Source organism: Lontra canadensis, unplaced genomic scaffold (assembly GCF_010015895.1).
Source record: "Lontra canadensis isolate GAN:19392208 unplaced genomic scaffold, GSC_riverotter_1.0 scaffold9, whole genome shotgun sequence".
Taxonomy (NCBI): Eukaryota; Metazoa; Chordata; class Mammalia; order Carnivora; family Mustelidae; genus Lontra; species Lontra canadensis.
The window spans coordinates 40,244,548-40,268,113 of NW_022631003.1; the positions used below are offsets into that span (position 1 = coordinate 40,244,548).

The 23,566-nt window shown below is 38.6% G+C and overlaps 1 protein-coding gene across 4 annotated transcripts in view; it reads left to right on the forward strand.

The window, feature by feature from the left end:
- LRRK2 (leucine rich repeat kinase 2) overlaps nt 1–23,566 on the forward strand; it is a 129,488-nt gene that overhangs the window by 91,918 nt on the left and 14,004 nt on the right. For all 4 annotated transcript variants that reach the window (XM_032855367.1, XM_032855369.1, XM_032855370.1 and 1 more), the window contains exons 40-43: nt 1,669–1,859; nt 7,608–7,768; nt 19,706–19,876; nt 21,098–21,198. In XM_032855367.1, coding sequence (XP_032711258.1) covers nt 1,669–1,859; nt 7,608–7,768; nt 19,706–19,876; nt 21,098–21,198 — 624 coding nt within the window. The remainder of the gene's footprint in view (nt 1–1,668; nt 1,860–7,607; nt 7,769–19,705; nt 19,877–21,097; nt 21,199–23,566) is intronic.

A 23,566-nucleotide genomic window follows, 5' to 3' on the forward strand; every position in this document is an offset into this window, starting at 1 on the left:
AAGTGGAGGGAGGGCAAAGGGAGAGAGAGAAGCAGACTCCTCGCTGAGCACAGAGCCTGGTGTGTGGCGTGGTGTGGGGCTCAGTCCCAGGACAGAGCCCCAGGATCACGACGTAAGTTGAAGGCAGACGCCTAACCAACTGAGGTATCCAGGCACCTGGGCTTGTTCTTTAAAAAAAAAAAAAAAAGGGCGGGGGGAGAAAAAGAAAGCACTTTAGTACTTCAGTATCTGGTGCTGCCTTTTGAGGGTCATTTTACCAGTAGTCATGAACTGGGGCAGATCTAGGAGAGTCAGCTGCTCCTTTCTCTTTGAAATCAGTGAGTGATTTTCGAGGATGGAACATTTGAATTAAGCTTCTTTCTGCCTGGGCCTCTGAAAGAAAACGGACCGAACTTGACGGCTTCTCATCAGTTTGAACCAACTGAGCTGATCCAACAGAGGAAAGAGAGATTGTTATCCGCTAAGGAAATATGATTGCGGTCTGGAGCTTTTGTTCTTGGAAAATCCCCACTTGGGGTATTCAGCCTTTCTTCTTCAGCTTGCAGAATTCTCCACACTCCCGTTTCCTGGCAAAGGCGGTTTGCACTGATACTCCCCACCTTTGAAGCTGTTGTTAAGAAGCAGAGCTTCTGCAGAAATCACAGTTTAAAACATGAATCAACTTACTATCCCATGAACTATAAATTTCAGCTAAATTAGGGTTTCGGGGTAAAGCGAAATATACAGAGCACTGTGTGTGTGGAATTCACAGACCACAGTATCGTAAAGGGGATTGTGAAGTCTCACAGGATGTGGGCTAGGAAGGGGATTCCGTCAAAATGGAGATCTCTCTGTTCAAGTTTAAATGGGATCTCTCACTCCTTGGGGAGATATTGTTGCAGCTGGGGATTGCTTCAGTGAGGGTGGCTCCAGGCAGGCCACTCTGAGGCAGGAAGAGTACATGGGTGAAGGTCAGAATGATGAGAAGCCTTCGGCCGTGTGGAGGGTGAAGTGGTTTCAGAGCAGAGGGATCGGCATGGGCAAAGGCCTTGCGGCTGGAATGGAGGTGCTGGGCACGTGAGGAGAGCTGAATGGACACCAGTGTGGTGAAGAATGACGCAGGAAGTGTAGAGGACAGAGGACAGAGGGTTTGAGGTCAGATCTGGCCGTGAAGGCGGTGTAAGTACAGGGGGTTTTGGTCCGAAAGTAATAGGAAGTTATTAGACGGTTTTCAGGAGGAGTGATGCCATATACCCCTGTGGGCTTGGACACTCTCAGTAAACTTGTGAAGTCAGGAAACCACTAATGATGGCAGGTTGTACCTCACATGCTAGGGGCAGTGGATGAGTACTGGCTGCTCTGAGTCTGGGGCTGAGGGCGACTCTGTGATAACTGGGATTCATTAGATAAGACTGACAGGACCTGGTAGTGTGGACTATCCGTGCATTAAATCTTCTGAAAAACAGAGCCAAAGGAAAGAGAGAACTTAACATATTCACTCAATATACATTTTTTTTTTAAAAAGACGTTTATTCCTGAATATGTGGAAAATGCAAAAAAAACCCAAAAGAAATGGAACACTTGCTGTCTATCCAGTTTCCCAGAGAAAAACCACGCTCAAGGTGTCGAGACACTTAAGGAAGGAGACACGGGGGCTGTAGTATGGGTAAATGTTTTTCCCTTTCGCAGGAGCTGGTGGTCCTTTGCCACCTCCACCACCCCAGCTTAGTATCTTTGCTGGCGGCTGGGATTCGTCCTCGCATGTTGGTGATGGAGTTGGCCTCCAAGGGTTCGCTGGACCGCTTGCTTCAGCAGGACAAAGGAAGTCTTACCAGAACCCTGCAGCACAGGATTGCGCTACATGTGGCTGATGGCCTGAGGTAATTAATTCGGTCATGTGGTTTTCTACTCTGTGTGTGACAAGAGTGAGCCCGAGCTTACTCTCGTGCTTGGAGAGCAGCACTTTCCAGTAACATTATGCCCCAATAACATTTTGCAAACAACTTGAGGGAAAGACTACCATTTCCCTGATCATATTTTGTAATTTCATAAAATAAGAGTAGGAGGGCCGTGCAGAACCTCCTAGATAGTGAAAGGAGAGTTGGGAGCCAGGAGTCCTGCTCTGGAGTTTATGATGTTAACCCAGTAGTGGTCTGCTTCCCCTAAAAAAAAAAATGTAGGTGAAGTTTCAAAGTGTCAGGGAAAGTGTCAGTTCCCATGGATAATTCTAAGGAAAGATTGGTGTATATTTCTGAAGGGGACTGGAGTGATTTGACTGTTGGAGGCACACCCAAGCCTGCAGCCAACCGGTACCAGGAGGCACAAGAGAGTGGGAAGGCCACGGTCTTTGGACACAAAGGGACTGGGAGAAATCACTGCTCCACATACTTAGTAATGATGGTTTTATACCTCTGAAACTCTTTTTGTTAGAGTCTATAAACTGTGACCAATACTTAATATGTCATATTTCAAGGACTTCTGTAATAATTGAAGTTATCCCAGATTAAAGTCTAGATTTCCTCCTCCTCCACTGGCCCCATCTCTGGTCACGCACATATTTCACCTTGGAGTCGTCCATCGTTCCTTCCTTCCTCCCACATCCCACACCTAATCCTTCAGCAAATACTTTCAGCTCTGCCATCAAAACATATCTTAAGGCAGCTACTTCACACAGTCTCTCTCCCTACCCAGGGTGTCCAAGCCACTGTCATGGCTCCTTGCCTAACCGGCCCTCTTCACTTTCATCTCTGCTCCACACTCTTCACACGGTGGCCATGGTGGCTGGATCGAGTGTTTATCGCGTTATCTGCTGTCTCACTCTCTAATCATTCTGGTCAGCCACTTGCTCCTCTGAGGTTTCTCAAATATACCCAGGGTTTTATATCAGCTCCTCTCTTGACCAGGAGTGTCGGAGCCCCAGATATTTTCTTGGCTCACTTTTCATTTCTTGCAGGTTTCCTCTCAGAGAGGATGTCCCTGCCTACCTTATGTCTCTCTGGCGTCTATAGCACTTATCACTACCTGGTATTCTTTATGTTTTCATTTAAAACATTTCATTGTCTCTCTTTGCCATTAGAATCTAAGGGCCATGATAGGGACTTGCCAACTTGTTCACTTTCCTATCCGTAGCACATGGGACAGTCGGCCCTCAGTAGATATCTGCTGGCGGTAGAGAGAGTAGGGAGAGAGAGAATAGGGAGCGAGGGAGAGAGGGAGGAAGGACAGCAGTACCTGGTCCATGTAGCCACACAGTGGATGCAAGTTTCTTTCCCTTCCTTCCCTTCTGAAATACTGCTTCGATTCCTCTCAGGCTGTCTCCAGAAATGTAAATGGAGTGGATGGTAAGGAAAACAAATAAACACTACTCATAAACAAATAAAACCAAACCAAGAAGGTATAACTTGATAGTTATAGAGAATGGATCCAGGAACTACTGAAGAACGTAGAGATTATTAAAGAGACATTACTGTGGAGGGTTGGATTTTGCTGGGTATATCTGCTTTTGAACACCAGGGGGAACCGTGTATTAAATTAATCTAGATAACGTGCAGCAATGTCTCATGTGTTTCGGAGATGGGTCAACTGCTTTCCTTAATTTAATGAAATCCAGATCCTAATTTTCCGCTGGTTCTTCCGTATAATTCCCAAAATGTTTATTTGGAAAATGAAGACTTTCTCATTTTCATTCACAACTGTTCGAAAGACCCTGTCTCTAAGATAACTTACTCTGGTTCTCTGAGACCTTACTTTCTAAAAATTTTTATTTATTTTTTTAATTTCTTTTCAGTGTTCTAGAATTCATTGTTTATGCACCACACCCAGTGCTCCATGCAGTACATGTCCTCCATAATGCCAGCCACTTTAAATAACAAATCCAGCAGTTTCCAATGAAGTAAATTAAACCTCAGCATACTTTCCTTTAATTTGCCTGATTTCTTCTCAGCATAATGTCAGGACAGCTTTCAGGATCTTGGGCCACAAGAGGCCCAATAGATTTCAGCTTTCAGTCTTCTATCAGCACTAAGTATATTTTTTTTAAAAACTCCACATGAGGGGTTGTCTCCTCAATATATTTCAGCATAAAACTATAACTACAGAGGTAGAAGGAGACAATGAAATCACATTCCTCTGGAGTCCCTTAAATGATAGAGCTACTTAGAGGCATATATAAGAACTTTTTTCACATTACATATTCTTTTACAGTATTGCCTACAATTATTAGGTTTCCTTTCTAATTCAGTCTTCTCCCTGGAGCTCTTAGTCATAATTCTCAATTACCTGATGTGGTCACCTGTGTTTCCCATAAGGTTCTATGTTTCATTATTTACAAAATTGAGTTTCCTTTCTCTGCAACTCTCTCCTACCGTGAATCTCCTCTTTTCCTTGTATCTCCCACTTGCTGATGAAGATCCCTGTAGTCCCATCAAGGTTATCCCTCTCCTTCCATTTGGCCACCAGGTCTTTGACTATTTCACGTTCTCTTTTTCATCGATTTATTTTTATGCTACTGTTGCTGCCTTGGTCCAGTACCTCTAGGGAATTATCAGAATATTTCTCTGAAAATAAAAGTCTAATTATGCTTGAAATTCCCTGGTAGTTCCAAGTTATCTGTGAAATACATCCAGACTCCTTAGAGTAACATCAAAACTCTGTGTATGCCTCTTGCCTTTCTCTCCATCCCCCTGCCTTTCCACTGCCCTCACTCGCCATTCTCATCATGCTGAAGGTCTTGACTTTTCATTGGCATCCATGTCTATCTTGGCATTTGTCATTCTTCTCTTTCTCCAGATTTGTCTGCCTACAGAATTCATTTTCCTGTAGAATTTGCTCATATACCATCTCCACGATCAAGTTCAGCTGCACCATCAGTAGATGGCCTCTCTAGCACATGTTCCTTGAGTTGGCTCTATGCAAGATGGTGGTAGGTGCTGAAGAAGGAAGGGCAGAGATTATATATATATTAATTTACCAAGGTTGAAAATTTCCAGTCTAGTGGCAGAGTCTGCTTTGCTATCTTTACATCTGTTTTTCTCCCTTTGACCTTCAAAGCAGTCGCTTGACCTTCCTAGCATTTGGGACTCACCACAGTTCTGTAACCTTGTTTGAGTACCTGTCTCTCCTTCTAGAGTGTGACTCCTCAAAAGCAGAGATTTCACGATGGTTTTATATCCCCTAGGGACTGACCCTCTTAGATGCCCAATACATATTTGTTAAATGAATGAATGCATCTTATTTTTAGAATAATTTGACTTAGGGTGAGAGAAAGTTTACTTTTAATTATAAAGAAAGGGGTTTCCTAGCAACACTGATGAAAATCACAATTAAAGAATGACTAACAGAATTTAGACCGGTTTATTTTAATAAAATATTTGGCAATGCTCATTGTCACATAATGCATAAATTATGGGTGAATTATTTTCAGTAAGGCAAGATCTGTACTTGTTAATATATCAAAAGCTATTTTGCTAGTCTATTAGAAGCTATTAAAACTGCACTTTTTAAGATTAAATTCTATTATTGAACATTTTAACTAACCCAGTTAATCTTTCCCTCCCACTGACATTATTTCAAATTAAGTTTAACTATTTTTTTAACCTTTGGGAAGTATTGTGAGAGAGTCTATATTCTATAAATATTCTGAAAGAGGCATGCATTAGGAAGGATTTGGATGCTGTTCAATTATGCATCACTTGGCTTTAACTTTTTTCTTCTTAATCTCCCAACTTTTCTCCTCAGCAAGGCAAGGGTAGCTAATGGCCTTTCAGTAAGCCCTTGGTAAATTTTTCTTTCTAGTCCATTACTTATTGTTAAGGTCAACTTCATTAGTACATTTATCTTATTTTTCAGCCAAAAATATGTAGAGCAGAATGAGTAGGCCTAACGTCAAATGTCCTGACTACATCCTGGAAAAGAAAGGAAGTTCTGCTTCAGCTGATGCAATTAAATGATACCTACACTGTAGGCCGTCATGTGGTGGAAGGTTCAGAGTACTGCGGCCACTCTGCACCTAATTCCTCTAACAGTGATGGGTATTAGGTAATGGAGTAAATATTTAGGGATACGATGTGAACCCAAACCAAAAGCCACAAAAACAAAGGATTTAAATTTACTTCATTAAGTTCTGTAAAAAATTGTCCTTTAAAGATAGCTCATAATTTACCTGTGAGATCACGTGGAGAGTTATAGCAAATTTGATATCATGGAGCAGGGAAGACAGAGCGGTAGGGGCAGAATCTGATTTTGTGAATATGTACAGAAAGCGGGTAATAGAGTGACTTTAGTTGTTGGAGCACAGTGGTAGCTCTCTGGCTGTGTTCCCCAAATGGAGAAGACCTGGTTAAGATTAAAACTTTATTTTACTTTTTAATCTTTGCCTTCAATGTCCCACTCTACTGCTTATGTTTGATTGGATCAGTCTCTAAAGGGAGTGACTTTAACATCATCCAAGATCATTTTTCCCAAGACATTGTTTTACTCGTTCCAACTTTCAGTCCAAAATGTTTTTTGTTAACCTTGATTCATAACAGAATTGGGTTTAAAGTAAGTTACATCTTCAAACAGAGTACAGTATTGATAGCTGGATAGGTTTTTTTTTGTGTTGATTTGTTATTATTGAAAAAGGTGAAAGTATTTTCCCCAAATTTAGGAAACATATAAGTCAGAGAAAAATAAATATCAGAAGGGAAATGGAATAGAGAGAATTTTAAAAGCTAAGATAAACTTCTCTATGGTTTTAAGAACATCAGGACTATTAAATGGAGTTATATCAAAATAAGATCAACTCTTATTTAACATATTTACATTCTATGCTAATTAAAATAGTTAATGATCTTTGAGAGAATTCATAATTCCTTTAAAGTAATTCTTAGGTATACAAAAGAAAAGTCACCAAAAACTGGTACTTTGCTTGAACTGGTTTTGCCTTAAAGTCTAAATCACTCACTTATCAACATTGACCTTTTTTTGTTGTTGTTGTTGTTAGTTTGTTGGTCATTTTTTTTTTTTTAAGATTTTATTTATTTATTTATTTGGCAGAATGAGAGATAAGGAGAGCGTGAGAGGAGAGAGGGTTGGGGGGAAAAGCAAGCTCCCTGCTGAGTAGGGATCTTGATGTGGGACTTGATCCTGGGACTCCAGGATCATGATCTGATCTGAAGGCAGTCGCTTAACCAACTGAGCCACCCAGGCACCCAGTTGGTTGGTTTTAAAAGCACAACCTTGGGGTCCCCAGGTGACTCAGGTAGGTCAGTTTAGCATTTGCCTTTGGCTCAGGTCATGATCCCAGGAGTCTGTATGGAGTTCCTTGTTGGGCTCTCTGCTCATCTGGGAGTCTGCTTCTCCCTCTCCCCCTGCTTCTCCTCTCCCTCTGTAATCTCTCTCACTTTCACTCTATCTCAAATAAATAAATAAAATCTTAAAAAAAAATAAAGCACAAGCTTACTTTACAGTATTTGGCTTATATGTTTTCATTTCCTTCTATGATATCTCTTCATCTCTGTGGAGAGATCAAACTTAGCACAGAAGTTTTGAGGCTTTGCATAATGGACATAGATATTTAAGTAAATCATGACAGAAGTTGTAATAATATAATCACATTTTGATGACACTACCTGTACGTTTTCTGGCAGATACCTCCACTCGGCCATGATTATATACCGTGACTTAAAGCCCCACAACGTGCTGCTCTTCACCCTGTATCCCAATGCTGGCATCATTGCGAAGATTGCGGACTACGGAATTGCTCAGTACTGCTGTAGGATGGGGATAAAGACGTCGGAGGGCACACCAGGTATGTGAGAAGGTTGGCTTGCTAATTCCTTCTTCAGGATGGACAACCAGTGACTTCCATTGTAAGTTCAGGAGAATCAAGAGAATACTGTATCCTATCATGTTTGAACAGATAGTTCTTGTGTGAATATCATGACCACTATGTTGTGATTTTATTTTATTTATTTATTTTTTAAAAAGATTTTATTTATTTATTTGACAGAGAGAGAGAGAGAGGGAACACAAACAGGGGGAGTAGGAAAGGGAGAAGCAGGTGCCTCACTGAGCAGGCAGCCTGATGACGGGCTCTATCCCAGGACCCTGGATCACGATCAGGGCTGAAGGCAGACACCTAACGACTGAGGTACCCAGACGCCCCTAATGTTGTGATTTTAATCACTGTAGTCTGTAGGGAAACAACAACAAAAAAGATTTACTGATACAGTTTTCCAGGGGGGGAAAAGAACAAATAAAAAATAGAGACTGTTTGATGACAAATTATATTTTTAAAAGTTGAATTTTTAAAATATTTAGATGTTCTAGAAGTGGTGAGAAGGAACAGTAGAAGTTTTACACTAGGTATTTTTTACACTAGGTATTGTTTACACTTACCTAAAAATGAGGCAAACCAAATGCAGGTTCACAAATCCTTTTTTATAACTCTGAAATCCAAAGAACTTTGAAAACCCAAAGACTTTTTTTTTTTGTTTAAGATTTTATTTATTTATTTATTTGACACAGAGAGAGAGAGAGAGAGAGAGCGCACAACCAGGGGGGAGCTGCAGGCAGAGGGAGAAGCAGGCTCCCCGCTGAGCAAGGAGCCCGATGTGGGACTCAATCCCAGGACTCTAGGATCATGACCTGAGCTGAAGGCAGATGCTTAACCTACTGAGCCACCCTGGTGTCCCTTTTTTTTTTTTTTTTTAAGAACTGGTTTGGTGGCAAAATCTGACCTGAACTAACTTGATGTTTATTATGATCTTTCTTTCTCAAACTCCATGTGAATATGTGTATGTTTCATGGCAGCAGTACAGCACATTTGGGTATAGGGTGATGGCCCCAATCCTACTGAGAGTTTCTGTAATTATGTTATGTGCTTCATTATTAACTTTCTTAAATATGAAAAAGTATAAATTCCTAAATACTTCTGGCTTCGAGAGTTTCAGGTAGAGATGTGGGGCCAGAGTTTTCCATTGTACTGTTCTTGATACAGGCATACTTTCTTCCTACAGATTGGTAAAGAAGTTAAAACCTTTAAGCACTGCACTTCAGTTTTCTTTCTTCAAAATTTCTAAGTCACTAATACTTCAGTACTTAGTAGTATAGATTCTCTGTTCAGCCCTATATAGCAAGAAGAGTCATGGTTGCTATGTGAATGAAACGTACGCATTCTGGAGACCATTATATCTATGGTCTCCAGAAATCACAGACACTGTTTTCTTACCTTCGAGTCTAATGTTCCTTTTTAGGGTCATCCGCAATCCCTATTTGTCATGCCTATTCCAATAATCCTACTACTTCTACTGTTAACTGACTTTCTGCCAGTGGTAATCTACTTCCTGTGTACTTGTGTTTGTGTGGTCTTATGTTTAGACATGTTCTTTCACATTATTGTCTACTCTATAGGATCCTCCCTCCCTTTCTCAACTCCTAGTCTCCTGCTAGTCTCAAGTTCATCAGAATCTCAGGTTCTGATTAGTGAGAAACAGTCATAGGACAAGGGCAGGTACAGAAAATTGGGCGAATGACTTATGTTTAGAGGAACAGCTCCATATTCAGAGAAATCTTGTATAGTTTGTTATTCATAAATAAAGTTAGATCATCTTGATGACTGGGGCTCAATTAAAACACTTGCCTAAGACAGAAGACAGTGGAGGATATCTGGGAAGGCAAAAGATCTGAGTTTGTTCTCTAACCATCCCCTTCAGCCTCCCACCCTACTTATGAACTTGGATAAGCAGATGGCCCCAGATTGCAATGTGTGGTTTTATTTTTGCGCCAGATACGTATCCTCTCTTTTGTTTTTCATAGCGCTGTGCTGGAAGTAGAGTGTGACCTCTCCGAAACCTTTCAAAGTACATGTTTTGGCTGCAAGTCTCTCTGGGTTGTTTAATAGCAATAAAATGATTATCTCTTGGGCACCAGCTGTGTATTGGGCTCAGCGCCAGGTATATTAGACACATGGTATCTCAGCCTCATGCCAAGGCTGGAAGTTAGTTTTTACTTTCTCATCTGTGAAATAAGGAAGCTGATTGTCAGCAAGATTCTATACTTGGAGGAAGCCGTCCAGTAAGTGATCAAGAAAAGAACTCAATCTAAGTGAAAAATGAATCCCACAGCTATTTGGCTTTACATCCTAAATCTCTCTCCTCGATTACATGTAACTCTAACATGTACTTAAAGAGGCTTAAATATTCAATCTTAGTTACTAAAAAATCAAAATAAACAAAGCAAAATGATGGAACCATGAACCGCAGACATTGTCAAGTACAGGTTTGGAAGAAGAATCTTAGAATGGAATCCCACAGGCTGCCTGCACTCCCACCTAGAAAGTGTGGGCACAGGGTAGGGGTCTTCTCTTGGGAGATCTGTTCAGGACTCTTGGGTGATACTGAAGGTGGGCCAGACCACTCAGCTGAGGCCTCCACACCCCAACCTAGGCACAGTGTTGGTGAGCAGAAATCCTACTGCTGAGGCTTTGTCCACCTCCTGGGACAGTGGATCTGTCTGGTCTCAGGGGACTGTGTTCTGGGCCACCTCTGTCAGGGGGCTAGGCTAGCCAGCAGGCAGCTCAGTTCAACTCTGTTCAGAATCATGGCCCTTCCTTTTAAGTATCTGACTTCCTGGTTTTGGTCAAAACCTGCCAAAGTTCAATATCCAGTTGATTCTTCATGCCAAATCAGTTACTTGTTACTGATCCTTTTAATCTGCTCGATCAGTGTGCGGTAACATACACAATGAAGAAAGATCATGACAGAAAAACCCAAAGCCTTGATTTGTTCTGTCCCTTTTCCCCCAGCCCGCTTAATACATTATAGGCGTTTTTTCTCACTATATCCTGGAACTTTTCTTTATCATTACTGTATTCATTATTGCTAAAGAACTTCTGATTGTCTCAGCCCTAAACTCAGCCTCAAATTTTAAAAAACAGTTAACTTTCAGCACTGCTAACCACCAACACCAAACTTCTCCTTCTCCAAATCAGTTACATTTGAGAAGAAAATCATCCCCTTTCATACGATTTCAGTCCTCTCCTGTCTTTTCCTTTTAAGGGATCTCTTAATGTTAAAATCTTTCACTTGGAAACTTCTAGAGAAACAAAAGACCATGCATTTGTTAAACTTGTGTGTGTGTGTCTGTGTGTGTGTTTTATAGTAGGCCTCACTATGGTGCATTCACTCTGTTGTGTGCATCTGAGAGTAGGTTTGTTACTGTTTTCTGAGAGAAGATGGGAATGGGAGCAAACCTTTTGTGGCATAGACAGTGTGCTGCCTTGCGCTTAGACTTTTGTGTGGGTTGATTATCTCATTTAATCCTTATAATGGTCTGACATAGGTCTTATTACTATTCCTGGTTTACAGATAAGGAAATTAAAGCTTAGGGCCAATTAGACATGCCTATAGGATCATGCAAGATGCAAATCTAACCTACAGAGGAGCAGAGCCCCTGCCAGGTAGCATCAAAGGTGGAATGCAAGTTAGAAACAACGCAGCTATTGGCAAGGACTGGTGCAGTGTCTGTTTACATTTCGAAAGGTAAATATGGGATAGATTCTTTCAACTGTAAATAACTTGGAGAGCTTCAACTTTAACTCAGTCAAATGGATATATTTATATCATATCCTGTTGAGAATGACAGTCAGTTCTGGGTCCCCTGACAGTTGCACTGTTGACTGAGGTGGGTGCTGAATGATGGCTTCAACCCTGCCAACATCCATAGAAATACAGTCATCTTTGGCTAGGTTAAAAATATTATTCTGTGGTTATACAGTATAATCTGAGAGAGATTATGAAACATGCTCTACTGATACTTGTCTCAAAGTAAAAAAGGAAAGAAAATACATGTTTCTGTGTACTATGTGATGTGTAGTCAGACCTAACATAAATTTCTCATTTTTTAAAAGAATTTATTTATTTATTTGAAAGAGAGGGACAAGAGAGAGCATGAGTGGGGGGAGGGGCAGAGGGCCAAGCACATTCCCTCCTGAGCAGGGAGCCCCAAGACCCTGAGATCATGACCTGAGCCGAAGGCAGATGCTTAACTGACTAGGCCACCCAGGTGCCCCTAAATTTCTCATCTTTTTATATGTGGATCTTTTCCTTATTTACTCATTGCATTTGTTAAAATGCAGGCTCATCTGAGAAATTATTTCTAAAATTAGTTTTTAGACAATGAATCATATTTTCCCAATTATTTTGACATTGTAATTGTTACGATAATTCTCCAAGGGAAAATTATGTTAATTTCTTTATTCATTTATTCATGCATTTGGCAATAATTTATTGCAGGTTTGCCAAATACCAGACTGGTGCTACTACTTAATAGCTGCATGGTGTTCATCAGGATTTACCTTCTGGGCTCCGTGTTCACTTCTGTAAATTGTGATGAGAAATAATAATGCCTACCTCATGGGATTGTTTTAAGGGTGAAATGAAATCATCCACATAAATAGCATAGAATAGGTCTTTGCATACTGCTGTTGCTCCAACCATGTTAGCAATTGCTCTCATGATGGATTTGGGGCATGTGCATGAATAAATGTAAATTTTGCCCTCCAGAAAGCACATATCCTGCCAAGAGAAATAGGGCTATAAACAAACAATCATAAAGCATTTTGTCAGTTTCAGTAGGTGGTCTAGTTCAAGGTATAGTGATAAGAGCACAAAGGATCAAGTAATTAACTGAGTTGTAAGTTGCCAGGACTTCCCTACGTACAGGAGATGATTCTGAAGGATAATCTGGAAGTTTGAGAAAACAAGAAAATAAAAGAGCCAGAGTAGACATTCCAGGCCAACGGTAGTAAGGTATAATAGGACTTGTCTTATTCAAATAACTGCAAGAAATTCTTATGGTCTAGGTGATAGATGGAGGATGGAGGATTATTGGCTAAGTGTCTTTTAATTCTACCTGTGTATTAGATAGCATGTAGCTCTTTAAAAATGTATCTGGGGGGGTTATATAATTTATAATTCTATTTTAGTAGGCATGGATTGGAACCCTCAATCTCTCAATCTCACGGGTAAGAAGCTCCTGGGGAACTTTCAAATATATGAGTCTTGGGACCTCACCCCCAGGGATTCTGATTTTACTTCTAGTTAAGTCTGGGATGGAGCCCAGACATTGATGTTATTTAAATCTCTCCAGGTAATTCCAGTGTGCATTCAAGATCAGGAGTCACTGGTGTAGAAAAAGAGTCAAGAACATCTTTGGTTTTTGAAGCGCACAGATATTTCTGATACACAGCCCAGAATCACACTTGTTTAGCTCATGAAGAGCTTTTTAAATCATGCCAAATAATAGAATCTTTCAGTGATGGGGAGTCATTACAAAATATTCTTAATTGCTAGCCAAAGTTTCCCATCTCTACATCATGGAACTAGTGTCCTTGCCTGTGTGAAGATAGGGGCAGCTCAAATTTTGGTACCGTATCACAGCGGAGGCAAGTGTTACTTACAGAAAAACTTTGAATAAGAAGATAAGTATTTACTTGAGATCTTAAAAGTATTAGCCTGTGATAGAATCAAAAAGTTAATAGAGTGAGTAAATGTGAATCTTGCTCAGTGGTGCACATTCTAGGCATCACAGTGGATTCTGGAGATACAAAGACAGATAAGACTTGGTGAACTTTTTGGCTGACTGGAATCTGTGAAACATAGGCTGTGAAGTCAGATCGTCTAGTTTTGAATTCTCGGTCTACTGCTCACTAGCTGGGGCCAGAGAAATTATCTACCTTCTTTTCTTGGTTCAACAATAGTACCTAATAACAGTATCTTTTTCAGGGATTGTTGTGGAAGCTAAGTGAGAGATTCATATAAAGAATTGGACACAATGCCAGGCACATTCTAGCTGCCTTTGCTTTCCTGAACTTTTTGCTCTTTCTACTTACAGGGTGTCAGGCTGTTTTTGTTTCCCTTCCCTGCGCTGTGGGCTGGAAGCTCTCAGAGGACTCACGTTGTAGGCTTGCTCTCTCTCAGGGATCACTGTTCTGTGCCTAGTGTCCAGTGTTTCATATATTTTGCGTGGTATTTCATTGTTTTATGTAGGATGGTAACTCTAGTCCCTGTTACTCCATCTTAGCTAGAGGAAGAAGTGACATATGTTAAAAGATTTATTTGAACAGCCTAATGGAACAAACATACACTTGGGATTTCAGCTAGTACTTGACATTTCTAATCTTTGAGGGCCATTGATGCTAAACAGGTATCCCTGCAGTGTGACAATAGGGTCCATGAACACAATAGGTCATTCATAATATTAGATCATAGATCATGTGGCAATATCACCCCTTTGTAAAGATGTAAGAGATGTTCCTATTTCTAACCTTTCCCAATGGCAGGTAATATGAAAAGCGTTCATTTTCTTTTTTTTTTTCTTTTTTTAAATTTTTAAAAGATTTTTATTTATTTGACACAGAGAGAGAGAGAGAGAGATCACAAGTAGGCAGAGAGGCAGGCAGGGGAAGGTAAGCAGGCTCCCCGCTGAGCAGAGAGCCTGACGTGGGGCTCGATCCCAGGACCCTGAGACCATGACTGGAGCCCAAGGCAGAGGCTTTAACCCACTAAGCCACCCAGGCGCCCCTGAAAAATGTTCATTTTCATCCCAAATGAAATTCCATGGTGAAGACATTGAATAGCTTGAAAGTTTATTCTTTTTACTACTGTGGTGACAAGTTTAGTTAAATGTAAGGTGAAAATTTTGGAAGAACTTTCAGTTCCAGGAAAGTCCTCAGTGACAAAGTACATGCAAAAGAGCTTTTAGGATCTTCTCATGGTTTAGACTGACAGGCAAACATCATGTTGGCAGCTTAGGTCTTAACACCCCAAGTCCCCCTCCCTCCAATCATTTTGGTATTTTTGAGGTGAAGGTCTCCATGATGAGGCAGCTCAGGCTCATGATTTTAGTTCACTTTACAGTAAGATTTGATTTGCAAAACAGAAGGGCATGATGTAAAACAGCAAATCCTATTACGCAGGTCAAAATATGTGTTTCTAATAAACTAGCAGCAGTAAATCTTAACATTCTGGTAATATAGAGATATATCTATATCTAGATTTGGAAGTGCTTAAGTTTTTTATAGATGTATTATAAATTCTGCTTTAGTTTTCTTTTTCTAATTAATATTTCATGAAGTCTTTCTGTGTCAAACATCAGTTTTAGCAGTTACGTAGTATTTTATTTATTTGACAGAGAGAGATCACAAGCAGGCAGAGAGGCAGGCAGAGAGAGAGGAGGAAGCAGGCTCCCTGGTGAGCAGAGAACCCGATGCGGGGCTTGATCCCAGGACCCTGAGATCATGACCTGAGCCAAAGGCAGTGGCTTAACCCACTGAGCCACCCAGGCGCCCCAATTACGTAGTATTTTATTGCTAGTATGTACAGTAATTTACTTAACCATATTGTATATTTAAATTTTTTCTGACTTTTTGATGTATTGACAGTGGTTTAATTAACATAATTGTAAATTAAAATTGTCATTTATGAAACTGATGTTTTATTTTATTTTTTTTTTAAAGATTTTATTTATTTATTTGACAGAGAGAGATCACAAGCAGGCAGAGAGGCAGGCAGAGAGAGAGGAGGAAGCAGGCTCCCTGCCGAGCAGAGAGCCTGATGCGGGGCTCGATCCCAGGACCCTGAGATCATGACCTGAGCCGAAGGCAGCGGCTTAACCCACTGAGCCACCCAGGCGCCCCAAAACTGATGTTTTAAACATTAAATTCTTAGGCATGGTATTGCTGGGAGTGCATATTTTGAATTTTGAAACACTAATTGCCTCTTAAAAGGTTTGTCAATTAAAATTCCCTCCCTATTCAAATTAGAGCACCCATTTCCCATTCTGGGCTTATTATTCTTTTTACTCTTCACAAAATTAATAGTCAAAAAGTGAGAACTTAATGTTTTTATTTTCCAAGTGTTTATTTGCTTATTTTTTATTTGAGGCTAAGCAATCTTTAATATATAGGACATATATTTTTCCTTTCATGTTATGTACGTTTTTGTGTCTTTATTCATTTGTTCATTGTTCTTACTCATTTGTAAAGCTGATTTTAGTTCATGTTGACTCTTACATATTCAAATATTTTCCTGCCATATATTCAAATATTTTCCAGTGTAGGGTTTGTTCTTCAGCCTTGTTGATGGCATTTTGCTGTTGTAGAGTTTGAATCTTTTAGGTAAACAACTTGTTTCTTTTACCTTTTGGAGTTTGATTTTCCTGACGTGTTTTGTCAGCGCTGCTCCAAGGACAAGAACGATGGGGGTGATCTGTGCCAGTGCCAGCAGTTGCTTATTATTTTTAAATTCTCCAGAGACAGTGTGCCTTGCCCAGCTCTCAGCCTTCAGCTCTCACCACCCACCTTCAGAGAATGATTGGGAAGCCTTTTGCATTGCAGTATTAGGGGATGAAATAGTTATGAATACGTCTTTAGTACCCTCATGCGTTTATATTTACGTTCAAACTTTTGGCTTATCAAAAGCTTATTAGATGGACGGAGTGGTGCAGCTACTCCTCTCTTTCTTAGACAACTCACACTATTATCATTTATTAAAAGTCTGTCTTCTGTTTTCTCAGTATTTTTAAAATTCATGATTTTCAAGTGGATATTCTATCTTTTTCAGAGAAACAAATTACAACAATATAGTATGCATTTTTATGTTTAAAGGTATGGATTGGGGACAAATGTCTCATGTTATTCTGCATGCTTTGTTGATTAAATGTCATTTTATTGCGATCTGTGACAACATAGTTAATGCAGACCAGCCCATTTGATGGATTACAGGCAGATCATCATTTAGTGTTTACTATTTGGGGGAGTTTTTTCCTAAAGGCATCTACTGCTCCATAGATTAGAAGAAATTGTTAGTGTGATCAAGAAATTAGAAAATCATTAGAAATTCATTGGATGAATTTCAAAAGCAATTTGAAGTGCCTTATATTGTGGTTGAGATACCTCCGGAATATATAAATAAGGATTATGTTCTCCTGCTGGGGATTGTGTCAATGAAGATATTTATTTTGAAAGGGAGAAGATAAGAAGGTTAAAATCATTTCCATGTTGAAGTAAATACTTCTTTCCATGGCCTCACAATTTTCTTTCTTAGTGTCCCTCGACTCACTGAGAAAAAATTCTAGCCTTCTGCATAGCTCTAACATCTGTGGATTGTTGCCTAGAGGGATAAAAACTGTTGTAAAAGAATATGTGCCTTGGATGAAAATTTAGACTAAGTGGCCCTCGGTTTTTCTGCTCTAAGATCCCACAATTCCAAATCCTGGTGTTTCTAAGAGTAAATTTACCAAGGAAAGAAAATATACTGAATGGTTTAATCATCTCTGAATAGTAACTTGTTCTAATAGATACCCCCAAAATGTGCTGGATGAATAATAAATTGCATGAGATTGATAGTAACCTCCAAAATCCCTCTTAAATTCTAGAAAGGTAATCATAAATATTGTTGATGAACTAGCTAATGTGTGAGTAGCTCATTATTTGTAAGTATTCTTGACTTGACCTTTCATTATCTTTGTGGCCTTAGGAAAACACATAACATTTTTGGAAAGATTATGTTATTCATACAATGGAAAGTCCTCATCTGCCCATCTGGGTTATTTTTTTGCATAGCAAATGAACTTCTTAAGAAAGTATCTATAAAACCTATAGCAATTGAATTAGGAGCTGTTGTTATATGTTTATATTATGTACAGTTGATTAGGGATCTGTTTAAGAGCTGTCCTAATTGCTAACACAGTTCTTTAGCTTAGGGTGTGAGTGTGATATTATGGCTATGTAGGAAAATGTTCTTTTTCTAAGAAAACGGCTATTATATATCTCTGTATATATAGGCAGGCAAATACACTGACAGATATGGGAAAATGGTGAGAGTGTGTGTGTGTGTAGAAAGAGAGAGTATGAACAAATGTGGCAACATGTTAACTGGAGAATATTAACAGTACAATAGGGACTATCATGCTCAAATCTGACCTCCCATCTTTCTGATTCTTCACGTCCTTCCAGCCTGGTGAAGGACTACTGCGCTTCATCTTCTGATTGTAAGCTCGGTCAAACAGAACACTTTCCAAATTCAGCCATTGACGTCTTGAAGGCTATGAATTCATACTTTGTTTATTTCCCTGGCTATTTTTTTTTAATTTTATTTATTTATTTGACAGACAGAGATCACAAGTAGGCAGAGAGGCAGGCAGAGAGGGGGAAGCAGGCTCCCCGCTGAGCAGAGAGCCCGATGCAGGGCTCCATCCCAGGATCCTGGGATCATGACCTGAGCTGAAGGCAGAGGCTTTAACCCACTGAGCCACCCAGGTGCCCCCCACTTGCTATGTTTTTAAATGATGACTATCATATATGTTCATTATAGAAAATTTCTAAGTATAAAAAATAAATAATTAATAAAAAATAAAAACTACCCATAATTTTAGCACATGGAAATAAGCATTATTACATTTAGATGTATTAATTGGAAAAATTTTTATTTTTAAAATGTTTAAATCTCTAGGAAAGTTGAATGAATAGCACTGTATACACCCATGTGCCCTTGTTGTAGATTATTAACTCCTTGCCACACTGTCCTTTCTTTGGCTTTCTTTGTGTAAGAATTTGAGACTTTGAAATTAAATCACAAACATTATGTTGCCATGCCTAAACAAACAGACAAATATTTCCTTAGAATAAGGATGTTGGGGGGCGCCCTGTGGCTCAGTGGGTTAAGCTGTGTTCAGCTCAGGTCATGATCCTGGGGTCCTGGGATTGAGTCCTGCATCAGGCTCCCTGCTCAGCAGGGAGCCCGCTTCTCCCTCTCCCTCTGCTTCTTCTTTCTCTCTCTCTTTCTTCCTCTCTCTCTCTTTGTCAAATAATAAAAAAAAAAGAATAAGAATGTTTGTTTTCATAATCACAATACGATTATCATAGCTAAAAAAATTAACTCAGTTGATTTTTTTACAACATTTGATAACTTTCTGTCCTTGCAGAATTATATCCTACATTTTCTTTTTGTTTACATTATAGTATGTCATCTTAAAAATGATTTTTAAGTTAATGTGTAGTGCACATCACTTAACCAATTTCCTCTGATAGTTAGATTTCATTAGATTGCTGATATTTTTACTCTTGTGAATCATGTTGAAATTACTCTTTTTTTGTGTGAAGAATTTAAAAGTGATTTATCTCTATCATGAGATGAAAAGTTTTATTTCCCTTTAAAAGAATTTTAGTCATGAACCAACACCTGAGGTGTTGTTTTACATTAGTTGTGGTTTTATTTTCATTTTTCCATTTGGGTAGAAGGAATAGAGACAAGTTCTGAAAATAATGAAGGCATTCAATTTCAGTCAGGTTAAAGTGACTTGGAGTAAAGTCTAGAAATCTTGCCCTCCTGGCCTCTCCTTTGTTTGAAACACTTCCCTGGGAATAGTTATTTTTAGGAATGAGGAAAATGACGTAGGGTTTTTTTCCCCCCCCCGATTAGGCTTAATTGCTTTAAATATGAAACATTACTTAATAATTATTGAACGTTTATCCTTACTATTTTTCAAGAGCGATTTTGGGGTGAAATGTCAGCATGAGGCTGTTAATTGCCTTGATCTACATATCTCCTTACAGAAAGGACATGGCTTGATTTAGAACTCATCTCCTTGACTCTTCATCAACATATGTACCTAAGAATATGCCTCCTTGGGCATATGAGCCCTGGTGTTAGGCATATTTATTAATACATCTGCTTACTTTCAGGGTTTCGTGCACCTGAAGTTGCTAGAGGAAATGTTATTTATAACCAACAAGCTGATGTTTATTCATTTGGTTTACTACTCTATGACATTTTGACAACTGGAGGTAGAATAGTAGAGGGTTTGAAGTTTCCAAATGAGTTTGATGAATTGGCAATACAAGGAAAATTACCTGGTAAGTTTTATCTACAATAAAGATTATTTTTTATAACAGCAGCTTTATTTCCAAGTTATTTAATTGTAGTTGTATATTTAATTCACTTCACAACTGATGAGTTTTTATTTAGTGCATGAATATTCTTAAATCCTGTGACACATTAATGGAAATCATATGAGAAAGATAGCAGTTTTGGGCTTTAAAAAAAATCCCAAATTAACATTGATGTATTTGGTATTATACTTAGAAGAATATTCAGAAATAACATTGCTGTTAGGGCTCCATGCTTAGTGACTTCTATGCTCCTGAAGAGTAACTATGTGCTCATTAGCCTGGAGTATGTTCATTTTCTTGGAGGGAGATGATTTATATGCAGGACTAGAAGCTTGAATTATGTATAGTAATTATTTTTAGTAATAAATATTAATAAGAATTAGCAAATGATTGTTTAATGAAATCAGATCTCATATTGAATGGTTGTCTCATGCTTTTAGAAAATTCTAAGACATTGTCGTTCATCCTTGACTGTTACTTCAGTTCCCCCTACAAAGTACTCTTTTAAATTTTTTCTCATATTTTCTGCTTTCACTTTCACTTAAATATTTTTTTATGAGTATATGCTATGTGCCAAGTACAGGGGATATAGCTTTACCTACCTCCTTTGGAGGGACCTTTAAACGATTCCCGGCAAAAGGAAATTTATTATTATTTGGATAAACTTTCAACACAATCTGGGTCATTGCCCTAATTTCACTGGTTAGCTGTCCAGTGACAGTTCCCAGATCTCCAGTTTATGCCATCTGGAAGAATGGCATACCTCTTGTAAAAAAGAAATATGCACAAACCTACTGTGGGGTATGAGGATTAAATGCTTGCCAACTTTAAATATTAAAATAAAAAGTACTTCCATAGAAGTCTAATTATTGTATGAGCAAGAGTATCTTCAAAGTATATGTGAAATGTAGGTGTGGAATGAAAAATCTCTTATTTTATTCAATCAGTATTTGTGTCTTTTTTATATAATAAAAAATCAGGTAGTCTTTTTTGATGTCATTAGTAGAGATAAAGTTAACAAAATTACTTTAAGTTTGTGATATAAGTAGATCCAAACTAAATACAGGATTATGGATATCAGTGTTTCCCTTTGCATGGTCTGGACCTCTCACATACACTGAAAAGGAAATGAAGTAATTGTTCTGCTTTGTCTAATGTAGCACGATATGTTTTTGAATGTTTTAGATCCAGTTAAAGAATATGGCTGTGCCCCATGGCCCATGGTTGAGAAGTTAATTAAAAAGTGTTTGAAGGAAAATCCTCAAGAAAGGCCTACTTCTGCCCAGGTACTCTTACAGTAAAAATTTATCTATATTTTTTATAGAACATCCAATATATGTATGTACACATATGTAATTTTTCACACACACACATATATATATATTCAAATATATAAATAAACACACACACACACACACACACACACACCACAAAGAGTGATAAAACAAAACTTCTATATCTCCTGCCACCCATGGCATAATAAAGAGCATTGCCAACACCCAGGAGTCCTGTATGCTTCTTCCTGATTGCATCACTTTCTTTTCCCTATAGATGTTACCACTTCGCTGACTTTTTTTTTTTTCCACTTTGCTGGCTTTTGAGATAATCCTTGCTTTTCTTTATGTTTGCTACCCAGTTTGGTTTTCCTATATTCATCTTTTATTTAAAATGGAATTATAGTCATATCATGTTCTGAAATATTTTCGTTGTTCTCCCAACCTTATTTTGTAAGCTTTACAGAGGTTGTTAAACATAGCGTTTGGTTATTTTCATGCTATTCCATTCCACTGTTTGAGCAGCATTATATGTACCCATGATCATGTCTGTGGGTATTGGTATTATTTCCAGTTTTTTGCTATTATGAACATGTTTGTACCCGTCTCCTAGTCCAGAATATATGAGAATTGCTTTGTGATATATACACCGAGAAATTGAATTGCAGGATTGTAGCATATGTGACTATCCATATTGTTTTCTGAAGAAGTTCTACCAGCTTAATACTTTAATCATCTATATGTTAGGGTAACATTTCTCTATATATTCTCCCTAAATTTAGTACTGTTTGAGTTCTTAATTTTTCCAGATATGTTGTCTTCTGTATTGGTTTGCATTTTCCTAATTACTAACAAGGATGATCATCTCTTTATATGTTCTTTGGTTATATATGTTTAATCCTCTAGGAAATGCCTGTTCATTACTTTGCCCATTTTCCTATTGGATTATTTGCATACAGATGAATTAAGAAAAAGGAAAAAGAAGTACTAATCCTTTGTTGGTTATATATATTGCAAATTTCTTTTCCCAATTTGTGGTTTGCCTTTTTATTTCCTGTAGAGTGCCTTTTGATGAACAGAAAATTTAAATTTTTATACAGATAAATTTAACAACACTCTTTATGGTTATTACTTTTGGAATCCTATTTTTTGGTAAGATTTTATTTACTTTTGGGAGGGGGGAGGGAGAGAGTGAGAGAGAAAGAGGGAGATGGGAAGCATGAGTTGGGCAGAGGGTCAGAGGGAGTAGTAAAACTCCCTGACAAGCAGAGAGCCCAATTTGGTACTCAATCCCAGGACCCTGGGATCGTGACCTGAACGGAAGGCAGACACTTAACCAACTCAGCCACGCAGGTGCCCTGGGGCCCTGTTTTAAGAAGTCCTTATCTCTGCCAGAGTCACAAAAATATTTACCTATGGTTTTATCAAAATGGTTGAAAGTTTTGCTTTTGACATTGAAGTTCTCCCATCAGGAACTGACATTTTTTTATCTGAATCCAGTTTCCTTTTTCCCTTATGGGTAGCTGAATTTTCCAGCTTCATCTATTAAATAGTTTCTTCCCTTTTTTCCTGTTGATCTCTGCCCCCACCCCCCAAGCCCCAGGATTTTCACTTTATAATTTATCAGATACACACACATCCACACATGTGTTCTCTTGCATTGGTCAACTTGTCTGTTCTTCCTCTAATACTATCCAGTCTTAATTTCTGTCACTTTATGAGTTCTCCGTTCTTTCTTTATTTTTCTCCTCTAGGAATGTGTTAGCTGTTCTTGGGCTTAGTTTTTCCATATAAATTTAAAAATCTCATTGTCAACTTTTATGAAAAACCCTACTGTGATTTGGTTTGTACTTGCAATGAATCTGCAGACAATTTGGGGAGGATTCTCTGTTTGTGATATTAAGTTGTTCTATTCTTGAATGTGGGTTATCTTCCTAATAATGTTTTCTTAAGTGTTTTTCAACATAGTTTTATAATTTTGTATACAGATCTTTTGCATTTTTTTCTCAATTTTCTTGCTGTAAATTGCTTTAAACTCAATTCCTGGCTTGAGGGTTGTTTTTTGTTTTTTTGTTTTTTGTTTTTAACTACCCAGGCGATGGGAATCTGGTCTATAAATCTTCTTGAGAGCAAGCTTGTGGATAACAATTTCTTAGGGTTCTTTTCTCTCTTTGCCCTTTATCTGTAAAGTCCCAGGCACCTTTGCTTTTATCAGAGAAAGTGGAAGCATGGGGTGGCTTTATTTCTGTTTCTCATTTACTCTAAATATGTAGCCCTTTGGGAACAGACCTTCATTGGACTCCACTTTGGGCAGGCTCTAGATTTAAACTTCCTTCTCACTGGCTGACAAGGTATTGAAAACCACACATCAGTTTGCCTT